This window comes from Aulonocara stuartgranti (assembly GCF_965226115.1).
Source record: "Aulonocara stuartgranti genome assembly, chromosome: 19".
Lineage (NCBI taxonomy): Eukaryota > Metazoa > Chordata > Actinopteri > Cichliformes > Cichlidae > Aulonocara > Aulonocara stuartgranti.
In genome coordinates, this window is record NC_138955.1 from 24071067 (window position 1) to 24087713 (window position 16647).

At 40.8% G+C, this 16647-nt stretch overlaps 2 protein-coding genes across 2 annotated transcripts; both read right to left on the minus strand.

Annotated features, from left to right (window-relative positions):
• Positions 1-327: 327 nt before the first annotated feature.
• Positions 328-7682, minus strand: asmt2 (acetylserotonin O-methyltransferase 2). The gene is made up of 9 exons (XM_082515694.1): positions 7234-7682; positions 7049-7139; positions 6676-6850; positions 6157-6286; positions 5922-5990; positions 5723-5841; positions 4849-4986; positions 4277-4399; positions 328-3349 (listed from the first exon to the last, which is right to left on the minus strand). The coding sequence occupies exons 1-9, from the start codon at positions 7467-7469 to the stop codon at positions 3138-3140; spliced, it is 1293 nt and encodes a 430-aa protein (XP_082371820.1). The 5' UTR covers positions 7470-7682; the 3' UTR covers positions 328-3137.
• A 2781-nt stretch (positions 7683-10463) lies between these two features.
• Positions 10464-16243, minus strand: pgrmc2 (progesterone receptor membrane component 2). The gene is made up of 3 exons (XM_082516187.1): positions 15789-16243; positions 13165-13320; positions 10464-11335 (listed from the first exon to the last, which is right to left on the minus strand). Exons 1-3 carry the CDS (start codon positions 16129-16131, stop codon positions 11238-11240), a joined length of 597 nt encoding a protein of 198 aa, XP_082372313.1. The 5' UTR covers positions 16132-16243; the 3' UTR covers positions 10464-11237.
• Positions 16244-16647: the final 404 nt, after the last annotated feature.

Here is a 16647-nt window from a genome sequence, read left to right on the forward strand (position 1 = left end):
CTACAGGGACAGACCATCAGCAACATAAAAACAAACATTTAGTGAGAAAAGGACACATTTTCTTCCCTTCGTAAAGGTTTCCTAGATCAATATAATCACTTTCTTTACTGATACGCCCCTTTTTGTGTTTCTTTCTGTGCTCTTCGATATTATTTACAACATACTGTATCAGCTCATTTATGAAAGCAGTTTGATAATATCTGAATATTTATCCCAGAAGCTAGGAAACTTGCAAGTTACAGCAAGCAAAACACTGAAAATAGCCTTTAATAAAATAGTCCCGTTAACGCAGAATAGCTGAATAAAAGGCAAAAGAAAATATCTCAGTGAAATGAAGTATTTTATTATACTTTGCATAGTTTGCTCATGGATACACCATATTATAAATAAAAAAAAACTGTAAGACTCATTATCTATAATTCTTGGATCCTCGTAATTTTTGCCAGGAGAAACCGAGACAAATGATCACATTACATATTGGATATGACTTCTTAAAATTGCTGCTTTGGTAACAAAGAACAATTTAACATAATAGTAATTCAATAACTAATGTGTAAACTGTGTAAAGTCCAGGCAAAAATTCAGGGAGGCTGTAAAAACATTAACTAATAAATATTTAAGACTAAAGAACTATCACAGTATCAGCTACAAGGACAAACTCCCAACACCCTGTGGCTGTGTTTACATGCAATACTTTTAATACAAAAAATTATAAACATAATATTTTTTGTTCAAATGAACTTTTTGTACAGAATATCCAAGATGTGTGTCTGAAGGATGCATGCTTACAGGAATGAGCAGGAGGAGGAGGGTCCGGTGACTCAAATGCTCCATTTCTATTGCACATGTTGTTATTCTACATTTACATGTCATCAGTGACACACATGCTAATAAAACATAATCTCACAGCTCCATTAACACATGTTTTAATCCACGTGTGAACTTATCAGCAGCTATGAGGAGCCGATTTGATGCGAGTCGGCTTCTGGTGTGAACAAGAGCTTCAGTTCCTGAAGCCTCGCTAACTGACATCATAAAAAAATAAAACATAAAACGACAAAATGCACCAGACATCGACAAAGAGGGTTTTTTAAACAGCACCCGAGTGATTCTTTTTTCTTCAACCAGCCAACACAGTGAGAACTTCATAATAGCAGCAGAGGAATGATGAAGGTAAACAGAGGTGATCATAAAGGGTTAAATACAGTTGAGTCTCATCTTCCACTCGTCACAGTGAACAGGAAAGCTGGGAACACGCGCACGTTCACACACATCACATCACTTTTTTTAAGTTTAAAGGTCAGTATTTTTCCTATTTGAACTTTATTAGTCTGATGTGTCTTCCTGTGAGTGAAACAGAATCATTAAATACATGAAGACACACACATCTAGCACAGACTTGGTAAGATCTACAAGACAGACAAAACTGACTTTTCTACAGAGACTGAGAAATGACACATTGCAAGATAGACACAACTGAGAAAATATTGTGTAGAACAATGAAAGCAATGATGGCAGCAGGTTTACAGTCTGATTTTTGCATGAACAAATATTATAGGGTCAGTTTTCCCAACAGTGTGAAAATGACTTTTTTCTTTATCTGGTTAAAAACTGTTTATGATCAGATTATATCTGAAGTCTGGATGTAATTCAAAATTATAAAACTAACTTTGTGCAAAAATGTTTAAAAAGGTTTTGGGGTGCATATGCAGTGCCCACTATGATATACTGGTCTAATATTCTGGTTGAATAGGCATAAAAAATAGTCATAAAAGAGAAGAGAAGCGAGCGTCAGTGTTGACATTAACTCGTCCACCAATTTGGATGTGTGATGATCACAGTGATAATGTAGGATCAAGTAAATAAAGCCCCAGTCACACAAGCCAGTCAAATGGCCTGTGATCATTTGGCAACCACTGACTCTGAGGGAAGTGAGTATACCCCAACCAGTTTCTTGAAGTTGATAGTAGTCGCTGGGACGTAGACAAGGTACCTAAATGCCATAGGTACCAGTTCAACCAACTGGTGAAAAACTCTCTGTCATTGCTTTGGTTGCTAGCATGTTGCTGCTGTCCTAGTTTGACTGGAAGTGACAGAGTTGACTACAAACACTTCCCAGCCACTCTCCGAATTTTAGTGAAACTGCAAAAAGTCCAACACAAGCTAGAAATAAAGATTCGTCACCTTCAAAGTAAAAGTTGCAACTTGTGAAACATGCTTGCCTCCAGTGGTGAGGCACGGCTTCTCCATTTCCACTTTGCGTAACATTTTTACAAATTGTACAAATTTTTACAAATTGTAAAAATGTACTAGTTCTCAGCTAGATGAGTATTTGCAGACAACCACGAAAAACTACAAGCAATGTGCTAGCAACCAAAGCAATCACTAGGATGATTTTGGTCCTGCACATATTTTGCAACCATTTTCACCCAGCGAGAGCCAACCCATTGGGGAACACACATTTCCCATGCAAACACTTGTTGTGTCATCTTCAATATGGTGAACAACTCTTGAGCAATGAATTCATGTCAGAGCCTCGACACTGAGCTAACCAGTTGCTTATTAGCTTAGTGTATTTATTTAGTTAAGGTAAATTAAACATATCTGCAGGTTAACCTACTTTTGTCTTTATGCTAACTATGCTAAACAGTTACTTGTTAGCTTAGCTTAGCTTAGCTTAATGTTAAGTTAACAAGCTTCTGGTGGTAGTAGTAGCTTCATATTTAGCATACAACCATAAGAGTGGTATCAAGAGAGAAAATCTTCATCAAATGTTAAATTTTTTTTAAAATCTGAACCCATTCTTGAATCTTATTTTGCTTGGTGAAAGGTGAGAACATTACTTATAGACGCAAGTATGACTAAAAGATATTATCTATCACAGCAGCAACCTCTAACCAGAGGTGTGGTCGAAAGACAAGGTGAACTGTAAGAAAAATTTCAAAATATTAAATAATTGGTGCTGACGATAACATAAACTGGAGATCCATGTGGACAACTTTTTTTTTCTCCCCACAGTTTACAGTTTGATGTTGACATCTGTTCCTTATCGAGGCCTTGAAGTTTCCACTTAACCTTTCTCTAATTTCCCAGACTTTTGACAGATGCTTTCTAAGCATCCCGCTCTCTGTCTGAGCTCATCTGATGGCCAATATGGCATCATAAGATTTGCCCGTGCGGCAGACCTGAATGTTCTTGAAGCCGGTCTTGTTGAACATGTGTGTGTACTCGGACGGTGGGCGCTCCCTGCCCTTCGTCTGCACCAGCATGTTGAGGGAGAAAAGCTGAGTCATGATGGGCCCTCGTCTGTTCTCAAACAGCATCGCTTCTACCAGCAGGACGCCGCCGCCTGGCAGGAGGACAAACAAAGATACTGAAAGCAGTTTTTGTTTCAAATAGAAACAAAAACTGCTATAAGTATAATAATCAAATGAAAAATTGAGAAAATATAGCAACAATGTGTACTCTACTGAGTGAAATAAGTGTTTGATCCCCTCGAAACACATGATTTAGTACTTGGTGGAGTAAACTAGTGTTGGCCAGCAGGTTTGTGAACATCTTACAGTGCAGCAGATAAAATACAGGTCAAATCATTAACAAATGGAAACAATTACTAAAACTGTTATTTATGCTGTGCTCCAGATACCACGGAAGTCGGAACTTGGGAGTGTCGGCAGTAAAGTTGCAAAAACGAAGAAAAATGGGATTTGTTTTCATTATTACCAAGGTCGAGCTATTCACGTGTCACAAGAAAAACAATGTAATACTTGTTTTCTGTGCTTAAAAACACTGCTGCAGGGCATTCAAAGATAGAGCCTGATGAGTGGGCTGAGTTACAAATACACAACAATGGCAGTACAGATGACAAGTTTTTCAGTTTTACTACTGTTTACATCACAGCCACCATCTATGGCTGTGATTGTGATTACCTCAGGATTGGTGGGGTTGCTCTGACTCTGAGTTGAGGAGACGTTCCAGATGAAAATTCCAACTGGGAGCTCAGAAATGTCAACTTCAAACTTGATCGCTCAATAATATACTCATATTATTCTTACTCTTTTGATGAAGCTCATTAGCAATATGAAATGTAATAACAGTGGCTATTTTCAAGCTGGCCACTAACTCTGGTAAGAAAATGTCTCATTTTGACACAAACTGAACATAACTTGTCCGCTTTTGAAGCTGTTACTTCTCTACTTTCCCAGACTTGACAGATCTCACATTCAGTGGTTTGTCGCTAAAACAACAAACCCCCACATGTACCTGGTGTACTGACCTGGTGCACACATGTCATAGATCTTCTTCAGCAGCGTCAGGCACTTCTCTTCAGGCCAGTCATGAATGATTCTGGCCAGAACGTACAAGTCTGCAGTGGGGATTTCACAAGTGAAGAAATCTCCTGCACGTAGAGGGCGCAGCATTAATAAAGACGTATTTACCAGTTTATTGGTTACAGTGAAGAAAAAAATGCTTTTTTCCTAACTAATCTCATAGGGGACCTATTATATCTACTTCCATGCTTCTATGCATGATTCAGATTTCAAAATAACCAAAACAAGATGTTTAAGCTCCTTTCCTCCTCTTTTTTAACCCAGCTTTTTTCTGATTGGCTGCACCTTGCAAACAGGAGGTTTTGAACATTTTTCTATGCCCTTTCTAGGGAAGTACTTTCTATCTAACATTCACACACATTCATACTCAGACGCAAGCATTGGAGAGCAACCTGGGGTTAGTAGCAGAGGATCATGAACCTACCAACCTTCTGATTAGTAGGTGACATACAGCCACCCCCATGTATGTTTTTTCTTAAACATTTAAGGTGTTTTAAATCATCCATAGCAGACTTACCGGACTGAAATACAATAGCATCATTCTCCTGAGAGAAATGCTTCTGAGCCACTTCCACGACCTGCTGGAGATCAAACACTGTGACGGTGGATGAGGGATACGCCTTTGCCATCTCGCGGGCCAAAGCACCAGTGCAACCTAGCAATCGTTCATAAACAGCGATCAACATTTATCAGAGGGAACAATCCTTCAAAATGTTCATTTTTGGTATACATGAATTTGAGGTATCTACACCAATCAGGTATAACGTTACGAGCACTGACAGGTGAAGTGAATAACACTGATTATCTCCTCTTCATGGCACCTATTTGGGCGAGATATATCTGGGACCAAGTGGACATTTGTCCTCAAAGTTGATGCGTTAGAAGCAGGAAAAATGGGTGAGTTTAAGGAGATGAACGAGTCTGACGAGGACCAAATTGTGATAGCTAGACGACTGGGTCAGAGCATCTCCAAAACTGCAGCTCTTGTGGGGTGTTCCCAGTCTGCAAAGGTCGGTATCTGTCAAAAGTGGTCGAACGAAGGAGCAGTGGTGAGCCAGCGACAGGATGATGAGTCACCAAGAGACACTGATGCATGTGGGGGAGTGAAGGCTGGATAATGTGCCCTGCCACAAAGCAAAAATGGTTCAAGGAGCACAACAACGAGACTGAGATGTTAACTTGTCTCCGGTTTCCCCAGAGCTCAATCCAATTGAGCATGTATGGGATGTACTGGACAAACAGCCCCGATTCATGGAGGCCCCACCTCGCAACTTAAACGACTTAAAGGTGGACATAATGTTATGTCTGATAGGTGTGTGTATATCTATTTGCCTTCTTGGGAAGAATAATAGCCCCTCTCAGATGTCAGAGCATCCCTGACAGCCTCTTACCTCCAAGATCTACTACGTTCTGGAAGCCGGAGAGATTGAACGCTGTCACAACGTCATGTCCATCCAGAACCCATGACGAGTTCATGAGACCCATGAATTTCAGCATGTCCTCTTCTGATCTGTGCGGTACAGTTTAGGTTCATATACTGAATCCTAACAAGCTCAAAGCCACACTTGAAGCAGCGGGATCAACACCAACCTGTAAATGGCTTGGAAGACCTCCTCTGCTGGAAGGCCGAATGTCTTTTCATTCTGATTCTTCCCCTCCCTGCATGATGACAGAGGATAAGGAACAATTCTTTGTGCTCATGAAAACAACACAAAGCGAAAGAGAATGGTTGCTTTACATCTGCAAACATTTCTAAAAGCCCTGTTAAATCAGCTCGTTTTGTGTGGTATTTTAGCCTGATGTGGTCCCATGTGAATACACAGACCTGACAGCATCCACCAAGTTGTTCCACAGTGGGTAGATGGTTTGGGATTGGTAGACGATCATGTCATGGAGAGATTTGGCGCTGCCTTTGGCCAGATAAAGATTTGCCACGTCGGTGCTGCTGTACAAAGCTGTTTTAATAGAAGAGAAAGAGCAATAAATTAAAATGAAAGCCTTAAAGAGCAGCTAAATGTAACTGTTACACAATTACATACAATTTAATTATACCATTTTTTAATTATAATATTATTACCTGATGTAGCTTAAATTTGACATGTTGGCTTTTTGGAATGATCACACTGGAGATCATTTTCATGCCCAGGGAGAAACCATCATATTTTTGTAGTTTCCTTCTCTCTGTACATCAAAAACTACTTTCGGTCACCACAGCGGGTAGCTCTACAGATTTCCACCCCTTGTGCCCTTCCTGACACAACCCCGAGGGGTTTGCATCTCCTCCCAGAAACAAATCAGGGATCTTTTGCTTGCTACACTATACCCGCCTCCTCCTATTCCTCACCTGTTCCATCTGTCTTCTCAACCTCCAGGATCTCAATGCCCACCAGCGCGTCCAGCAGCCTCTCCATCCCATCCAAGCTGGTGCCCAGCTCCTGAGCAACATGCTGGGCACTCAAAGGCTCCTGGGACCTGAGCAGCAGGTCAAATACTCCAAGCTCACAGGCTGAAAATATCACCTGCGGAAAGACCTGTCAAGTTAACAACTTTGCACTGGTAGGCAGACTTTTAGTTAAAAAACTATGACTATAGGCAGATCCACCACCTCAGTCCAGTTTGTAATATTTCAACAGTTCCTGCATATAGTGGAGAAAATCTGAATCGACACACATTAAATCAGACTGACACTTCCCGAAGATAAACCGTGAAATGTTTACCTTGGACACTCTGAAGCCGTTAAAATACTCCAGAAGTTTGAACGGGTAATCCAGCTCACTCTGGGACATATGCTCTGCCATTACTGCGCTCCTGGTGGGGAAAGATACCGACACAACGCCCTCACAGCCGGAGGAAAAACTCGCGCTTAACGTGGACAAACACTCTCCACGGGATCACCACTTACCGTCCGGAAAGCAGCCAGAAGGATCCGAGTCTGGTGAAGGTTGGTTTTAGAGGGTGTAAGTGCAGCACGGTTAGCTTGGGTTTTAGATAAAACAGCCAAAATGTCGGCGGTGTGTGATGGAGCTGCTGCTGGGAAATGTTCGGCAGAGAATCAGCTAAGATACATCCGTGATCCGTGATCTTGCTGAAAGCATTAGGAGAAACCCGCTTTGGCTTTACACAACGGCGACAGTGCATGAGCCACAACAGCCAACACCAAACTCACACTCACTCACACACGTTGTGATGAAGTTCCCGAATCAATCAGCGGCGGAGGGAGGCGCAGTTGAGTAGTTGATATCAGAGATTTACGCTCCACGTGAATGAATAAATGCAGCTCTGAAATATGGATTAATGTTTATTATTGGTGTTACATGTACCAAAAATGTTCCAGTGTCTCTGGATATGACAGCGAACCCGGGAGAAATTACTTAGCAAGCACAAATAATATTTACTCATTCTTTGTGGCTATGAAGGACAAGAGGGGGGACAAAGTGTTACCTTGTTACAACCAGGCTGTCACAAAAACACAACACTTGTTCCGATTTCTTGTCTTGAACCTATGAAAACTCACTAATTGTCGAGCTGTCGAATTCTTTGACCTGTAAATTTGCAATTTTGTACATTTATATACAACATAATACAACATCATACAATATAAACAATTTTAATGTTACATATTCTGTATATATTACCACTGTGACAGTGTTGCAACTACTTGCACCTTAAATTCTTACTACACCCACACATAAGCTACATAAGCACTTGTTTACTTTATTATTTTCTGTGCTCAGAGTTAAGTCTATTCTTTATTTTAGTTATTTGTTTATTTAATGTGAAGGGAACCTGCAGAGTAAGAATTTAATTGCTCTGCGTATCCACTTGTGTTTTGTGGTGTATATGACAATAAACTTCTTGAATGTTGAATAAAAAATTCAGTTTGACAGGTTTTTGGTAAAAACAAGGTGATTCCAAAAGAGCTATCAGCTGTAACCTTGGCATGTCTCAGCATGACGTGCAATGTGTCCTTAAGAAATAAATTAAAATAAAGAAGTGGAGGAGAAAAGACGTGGCAGACCTAAAAATGATCTTTGACAAACGGACAGTATCTTAAAGTCTGTAAGAAACTGGAAAAATCATGATACGTGCATCTGGACCGTTAGATGATCAATCAGCTGCTTGCTAAAGACAATCAGAAATATTCTCTATGGAGGGGTTAATGTCAGGAAGGCGTTTTTAGAGAAGGGAAATAGGAAGAAAAGGCTGAAATAGGGAAATTATACAAGAAGTGGAGTAAAAATCACTAAAAACACTCATTCATGGACTGGCCTCCCCAGAGCCTGGACCTCAACATTATTGAAGCAGTGTGGGATCAGCTTGATAGAGATCAGAACGATATGCATCCAACATCCAAAGAAGAGCTTTGAAAGTCCTTCAAAAAGCCTGGAGAATTATTCCTGACTATTCCTATTCGTGCTTAATGAAATCACAAGAAAGCTTGTCTAAGAGATTTCAGCCTCTGTTGAAGAAAAAAGGTCCTCATGCAAAACAGACTTTCAAAGCTCATTAGAACTGTACAAACTGTTTTTCCTTCCATACAGGATCCAAAGGATGTTTCAAAACTTTTGCTCAGTACTGCAAATGTTTGCATACACAAGACTATTAATCCAGTATGTTTATATATGCGTAGATTTCCAGTATGTGCAGAGGGTGCAGCAATGGGAGGCCGAATTTCAGCTTTTGCAAAGATTTGCATGTTATAAATGTTGATGCTAATGTACCAGCGAGCTACGGTATCCAAATATTAGTGTTGTTGACCCAAGTCATGTTTCAGTTTTATGCAAACACATTTTAACTACTTGGGATATCTTATGTATGGGTTGTCTTACGCAAGCAAATCAAACCTGTCCTGATGAGGCTGAGTGATTCATTCAAATCCTATGAAGTAAAAAAATATTCTGTTATTTGCTCATTATTAACATCACCCTAAGTATTTCCTTCAACATATAGATTTTTTAAAATTATTGCAGTATCAAACAGTAAGTTTAGTTCCTAGTTAAACACAAAGGTTTTTACTTTACTAGAGGCAGCTTCACATTTTGTGAAACTCTTAGCACTTTTTTTTTTCTTCTTAGTTATATTACAGAACTTCTAATTACTGCATGCATGTGCCACCCAGCATGACTGTTCCCCCACCATCGCTGTCAGAAGAAAGCAAACAGGACTGATGGAAAGACGGTGATAAAACACGGGAAAACTGTGTTCCTGCTAGCGATCCAATCACGCATCTCAAATAAATTCCAGACATCTTCAATTATTAACCAAATTGATTTATTATGCATGAACAAATCCCTTCCTGCTTCTGTCACGCAGACACGCACACACACACGCCCAACATTTAAATACATGTGGTGGGAATTCAGCATAGCTCACTTTGTTGTTGCACATGCTTTAATAAAATGATAGATATATTTACAGGATAAGCAACGGCTCTGAAAAACATTTTCTGCAATAACAGCTCCCGGTCCCACCCTGCAGCACACTGCAACGCTCCTTGTATTTTGTTTTCCCCCCCTTTGGAAATTCATCCACATTTAAAAAGAAGTTTAGAACGCAAAGAAGGAAATACAAAAAAACAAACAAAAAAAAACAAACAATGGAGGGGGGGTTTGGCCAATACGACATAGCATTATACGTATATGGAGTTCATCAACTACATAAATATGGCAGTAACACTGAGTAATTCATACGGACTATTTACAAAGTTTGTGAAGTGGGGAAATATTACAGTCTGTGCATGGACGACTGATAGAACATATGCCTTCTTAAAAGTCTGGGGGACCGAGTCTAGGAAAAGCCTACACCTCCATCCTTCTGCTTGCCTCCTCTGTTAGACCGGTCAGGACTGACACAACAAACAAAATAAGGCACAATTAATACTTGGACCATTTTCAGGGGAATCTACAGACTTGCAGCTGGCTTGTGAGGCATGTAAACAATTGAGTCGATTGATTAGGACTGCCCTGTCATCTTCCCTTTGTATTCCCGATCACTGATTCAGTCCATCTGATGTGATTCAAAACAAGTTTCATATGGCGAGGACCTCTGACCCCTCCACCCCCTCCCATCCAAAATAAAAAGGAAACAAAAAAAAAAGAGAAAACAAAACAAAAATTTGCCCTCCCGCCCTGCCCTCCCTCTATGCTACTCAACAAATACAATCACATGGTGACAAACAAAGAAAACTAGTAGTGCATACACTACAAACAACAGGAAAATGCGACGCCCTGCCAATTGCCTTTGGTTAGGCCACAGCACTGCCCTCTGAACAAGGGGAGACAATGACTTAAACACAAAAAACAAAAGAAAAAAAATAAATCAAATGATTGATTGATAAGCTGTCCGAAGCTGAAGCAGTTTCAGTTGCAATGTGACTAAACCAAAGATAAAAAGAGAGAGAAATCCGCTTCCCCATCCCAGTCCACTGATCATCTCAGACCAATGTGTTTCTCTGACTACCTCGGACCAGCCTCCACCCGTGCCCTGCGGCGACCATGACGACCACACTTTCCCCCTCCCCCAGACAAATGATTAAAATATTTTAGGGTTTTTGTTTCAGATACATCTAATGTCACGAGGCCTCTCGCCGCCCCCAGATGTGTTTGCTGTCGATAAAAAAAAGCTCCTCGAAGGTTTTTGCGGTCAATCGCTTTCTGTTGGTGGTGATCTCTGTGGGATGGAGAGAAGAGGGAGGTCTGGGTGTTTACACTTGAATTCTGCCCTTCCAGAGCAGCCATGTCACCGGGCAGAATCAGGAGTGAAGATTTTGGCCAGTGGGGCAGGAGAAGGGAGTGGCAGATAGGCCAATAGGGCAGGAGGAAATGGAGGAAGTGGTCTAGGGGGGCCTGGGGGGGCCCTGTCACAGCTGTTTGGGGCTCCTGGCTTTGGTCGGAGTGATGGAACCTCTCAGTCGTGTTTCAGGTGGTCCTTGATGTCCTCCTCGTCTGTGTACTCTGACGGCTCGTCGCCCGGCTTCAGTAACCTTCCGACGTAGTCATACTTTTCTGGAAGAAAGTGCAGAACAGATTTAAAGCTCAAACAAAGGGCTGAGTGATCAATAAAATCACCTGACAGACGGCTAACCTACAAGTAACCGGACAATGGAAAAATTGTTTGGCTGGGTTTCCAAGTAAAATGTCAGACAGCTGGTCAGGGTACATTCAATTGCCTTACGTGGTCAATACATTTTGGAGATAAGGGATTGCATGTCTGATAAAGATTTGGCTTTGATTTGCTTCGCTAATTTTCTCTGGATTTATAAATGACTGTAGGGCAGAAACAGAAATCTGGACCTGCATGTCTGCTGGCTGCCCTAAAAGCCACACACACAAAAAGTGACCGTTGAACCCCCGAGGCTGAATCAGCAGACTGGTTTTGGCTGGTAAAAACAAGACATCTGACCCATGTGTGACACAATCAGCAACAGTCCAAAAATCAAAGATGCTCAGTTTTTAGGCTTAGTTTGGGAAGGCTTAAGTGTTTGAGGCTGGAACCAAAATTATTACATTATAATTTGTTTTATGTCAGTAAATTAATCAACTCGTGATTTAAGCTCCCAAACCTCTCTCAATACTTAAGCGAATACATTTGCCCTCGATGTCAAGATACAACTTTGGGCTGGAACAGCGCTGAGCGTAAATGACATGCTGTCATCCTCTTATAAGAGTCAATCAACTGCAGTTTGGGATTCACCAACTCAGCCAAAGCTGCTCAGTCCTGCTTTAAAGTGTTATTTAAGCAAGCAGAAGCCCGGCAGTACTTCAGACAAGTTCCAGTCCAAAATTAGACACTAATACAGTAGATCTGAGGTAAATCACACGAGGAAAGTTTTAAAATGACAGACTGTAACAGGATCCAACACTGTGCTGCATGTACAGCGAGCACAGAATAATCCTTGGATTATGACATGTCAGAAAATGAAGGCCTTTGTTTCCTTCCAGTTTCAGTGCTTCCTGTTGTTAACTGCTCTGCTGAAGATGTGGTGGCGGGAGATATTTTCAGGGTTTTTTATGTTTTTGTTTTTTTGCATGTCTCTTTCAAGTTCACTCCAAAGTTTCTTTCAACTCCAGACAACCAATAAACATTCAGAGCTGAAATGACTTCAAGTCTATGGATAATCAATGAATAACAATAGTATAAATAATTTTGTAACTTCAAATCCTTCAACAGCTCCCTTTCTTAAAAAAGATTTTAATTAACTGCAGGTTTTTAACTACAGACTGCAAATAGTCCATAGTGAAAATAACTGCTGATATAATTTGACAGTGTGCTACTTCTGATCTTTATATCACACACAGTAATTTGTCTGTTTCCAGAGTAAATGAGACACTTTATGGCATCACCGTAGGTGTACGGCAAAAAGCAAAAAAATGCCCATATGGCATAAACAGCAGGTCACTTCATTAGCAGATTAATGAGTTATGAAAAGAGCTCTTAGCTACAGCTGCTTCTTCATATTTTCTACAAGAAGGGGCAAACTGAAGCTGCTGACCCATTTGGTCCACTGATGGTTTTTCCACCACTGACTCACCTTTAAAAGCCTAATAAGTCACTAACGAGTATTTAGTGAGGGTCTACTTACATAATGACTGCAAGTAGTGTTTTCCCCCCCCAAAATGACAGGCCTGAGGGTCCAGTCGAGGAAAAACAAACAAAGCAAAAAAAAAAAAAACTTGCTTTTTTGGACAGTGAAGTAAACTTGAAATCAATACAAACAGAAGATTAAAACTCAGTCAGTGCTGTCTAGCTATTTGGATCCTCACTTAATATGATGGGTGCTGTTGTGAAATCTGAGCAAAATCAATACGAGTGTATTTTCTCTTCATAAGCGTACCCATAAATTGCATCTCCCACTCTCTAACACTCTCCATCTGTACAGCACTGAGATCTGACAAGTCGTCGTACTCGTCCCTCAGGATGTCTTTCTCCAGGCAGAAGGTGGCCAGGCCTCTCGAAGCATCCCGGCCAGCGAAAATGCCATAAGGACCATCTGAGAAACAAACGACAGCAAGAATGAGTAAGAGTTAAAGTACTTTCATATCTCCTTTAACTAATCAAATAACCAACAAAGTGTTTGCACTCCACTGTGTGTGCAGCGCAAAAGCATCACATGGTTTTACTGAGAATAAGGGAAAGTATACAGATGAAGTTGGAGTAAAGCAACAAGTTAACCTTTTATGATTAACTCAGACTTGCATCTTGTGACGATAGCAGCTGCTTCACATTAAACGTTTTCAAGAACAGTAAATACGCATGAACGTGTTCATTAAGCTGCTAAATAAATACATTAAAAATAGTTTGTTTTTAAAATCATCCACATTGTAGATGCTGAATGAGCACTACTGATGTTTTTATTAGAGTCTGGAGATAGATTAGTATGATCATATTGTAATCTGAAACTCAATATCAGCAACCTAAGGAGTACATTTCCTGAGTTGCACAAGAGTTTAACTGGGGCTGCAACACTCTGTCAATTAAACAGTTACTCAAGCAGAAATTTAATCATGTCAACAGGCACTTTTCAAGCAGAAATGCCAAACATTCACTCGTTCACACCACTCAAAAGGAATGAGTCCTTCAAACTCTTCTGATTAGAAAGAAAAATCAATCATGCAAATCTTCAGAGATGCAATGAATAGGCAGTTGTTAGAAAAAGAACAAATTTTTTTGTCCTGTAGAAATGTCACAGAAATGACAGGTCTCTGTTGTCACCTATGACAATTTGTTACTCTAAACCAGACCTGCAACAAAACTCACCACATTATTAGCACTGAGGGCTTTAGTCAAACAAACATTGTAATCTAATCAGATCACATCCAGTATTTTCCTGCCTTTGTTACAGCCCAGTCTTGTAACATCTGCCAGCAAGATAAATTTTTATAAGGACATGTGTTACACTAAGGGACTTCTGCTTCTGATATCTGACTTTATTATCACTCGAAAGGGACCAGTGATATACAGTCTCATAAAACTCCTGAAGTTTTTCTCCACGTTTTGAATCCTTCATCATCTTCCAAGAGGACAATCATCTGACTTGCATGTGAAAACTCTGCAGGCTCATATAACGGTGCAACCCAACACAGATCAATGCTCACTCTGGCACTGCTTAAGAGTTTATGAAGCAGAGCTAATCAACTCAAAGATAAGGAGTACTCTTTACCTTTCACAACCAACCACGAGAATTAGAGATAAAACTCCAGCGTGCACTTCACACGAAACTTCAGTGTGCAACATAGACATTTACTAAATTTGAATCATGCTGTTTTTTTTTCATGTTGACTTGATGTGTAACAAAAAAGAAACGCTCACTGGACCACATTAGTGCCAGAATAAGGCCTGAAAGACAGAGCAACAGCTGTGAGTGACAGCTACAACTGCAGGGATACAAGTGACTTAATATAATTTCTGATTAAAGGGTGGATCTATTTAATGCCACAATGAATGACAAATGCATCAGATCTGACAAGGAAGGTGGTGATGGAACAGCAGAAAACACCACCATTACCAAGTTGCACATCTTTATTCATTTTAATTTATTTAGTTTATGCCTTGTTTTACTTTTCTATCAACTGTTTCTCCAGGATTAAATCCAGTGTGACTAATATACACTACAGTTTATGTCACGGTCCTGCCAGCTCCACTGAGCCTCTGGTAGTGTGTCATAAGTTGGTGAGGTGGACAGATTCAGGGCCTGCTTGGCTCGGTCCTCTCATTGTGAAGTAGCAGACTGACACATGAGACTGCTGTTTGAATAATTATAGTTTATTGCAGAGTTGACGGCTGACTCAGCCTAGCCAGAGAAAATGCAGAGTAGCACGTTAGACGGCTGTGGGCCCGTCACATTCGTTTTGTCTAAGTGAAAGACGTGTCATATCTTCTTTTCGTGTTTTGCCAGGCTCGTCCCTATAACTCCATTTAACTTCACACAGTGGCACCCAAACTTGCTTTTCCCAATCGCAAATAAACATACAGTACGAGTACAGTAGTGCTGAGGTCATTTGAGGTGAAAATATTCATGCAAACTGTACAGAATTGATGCATTGTGAGTCCCATCACTGTAAACAAGCGACGGGTCCAGTCCAGACACTCGCACATTGTGCACGTCGACAAGCTAACAGGCTAGCGTTAGCAGACTAGCATGCTAAAACGTAATAATCATCTCCCGGCTGCATAACTTTAAACAGAAAGTGTCGCAGGTTTACGGTACATTAATATATATATATATATAAGGTTCAAACGTCTGCAACTTTAGTTGTAGTCACAACCCCAAAAGAAAAGTCGTGCTAGCGGCTAGCTAACAGCTAGCACTCCATTCAAAAACATAGACAAAGCCGAAGAGCTAGGCTAACCCCGACGGTTTGCGCCCAAATTTTGGTTCGGGACAACTCACCCCAAGAAGGGACACCTCAGCTTCCTCACGCAATCGTAAAGATTGTTGTTTTCCCACAGCTCACTCACCTTTACCGTAAAACTTTTTCCCGCTGGTCACGTCGAAAACTTTCATGTTGACGGCCATCAGGATGCGGGGGTTCTGGATACCGTCGTACTCCCGCAGCTGCTCCAGAGTGAAGTCCCGTCTCCTCATCTTGGGAAGCGCCGAGGCCTCGTCGCCCTGGGCCGCGTATGAGTATAGCCGTTTGCCCCACCGTCGGTAGACCACCAGACAGACCACCGCTACTAGAACTAAAATACTGATATTCAGCAACATCCCTCCGAGGCCAAGCCCGTCCGACTCCTCCGCTGCCCCCTGCCCACCGCTTGTGTCAACTGGTCCGCTCGAACTGTCTCCATCGTCCGCCATACTGCACGGTTAGCGCCTACCCGCCCCTGGCCAATGCCGCGTTCACGTCCTGTCGGGAACCACTAGTTGAGCGAGGGTTCAGCGTTGTTGCTGCTGCTGCTACGGCTAGGCAAAAATGAAAGCGACTGCTCCACAGGAGCCCCAAGATCTTCAGTCTCCTTGTGTCAGCGGATTCGCCTTACACTGATAGAAAATATGTTTGAAAATAGTACAAAATTATCTATATATATGTGTGTATAACAAAAAAAGACAAAAACAACCATATATATATATATATATATATATATATATATATATATATATATATATATATATATATATATATATATACATACACACACACACACACAAATTATAAGGCAACAGCAGAGTTTGTACAATTTTAATGAGCTTGAAAGTGAATATTTGTTATAATCACCTTTATTTTTCAGTATAGCCTGAACTCTCTTAAGCACCCCCAAAAAGTTGATTCTGTTCATCTGGACGTAGCGTTTTCAGTGGGAAAAACGTCTTATC

What these genes read in the sequence shown, in the direction of transcription:
- pgrmc2 (XM_082516187.1), bottom strand. Translation starts at nt 16,131, where the DNA reads ATGGCGGACGATGGAGACAGTTCGAGCGGACCAGTTGACACAAGCGGT. An exon ending in GAAAAAGTTTTACGGTAAAG is followed by an intron (nt 13,321 to 15,788) that starts GTGAGTGAGCTG and finishes TTTGTTTCTCAG; the next exon opens with ATGGTCCTTATGGCATTTTC. An exon ending in GTGGGAGATGCAATTTATGG is followed by an intron (nt 11,336 to 13,164) that starts GTACGCTTATGA and finishes ACTTTCTTCCAG; the next exon opens with AAAAGTATGACTACGTCGGA.
- asmt2 (XM_082515694.1), bottom strand. Translation starts at nt 7,469, where the DNA reads ATGCACTGTCGCCGTTGTGTAAAGCCAAAGCGGGTTTCTCCTAATGCT. An exon ending in AACTTGGTGGATGCTGTCAG is followed by an intron (nt 5,991 to 6,156) that starts GTCTGTGTATTC and finishes GTCATCATGCAG; the next exon opens with GGAGGGGAAGAATCAGAATG. An exon ending in TGCTATTGTATTTCAGTCCG is followed by an intron (nt 4,400 to 4,848) that starts GTAAGTCTGCTA and finishes CTCTACGTGCAG; the next exon opens with GAGATTTCTTCACTTGTGAA.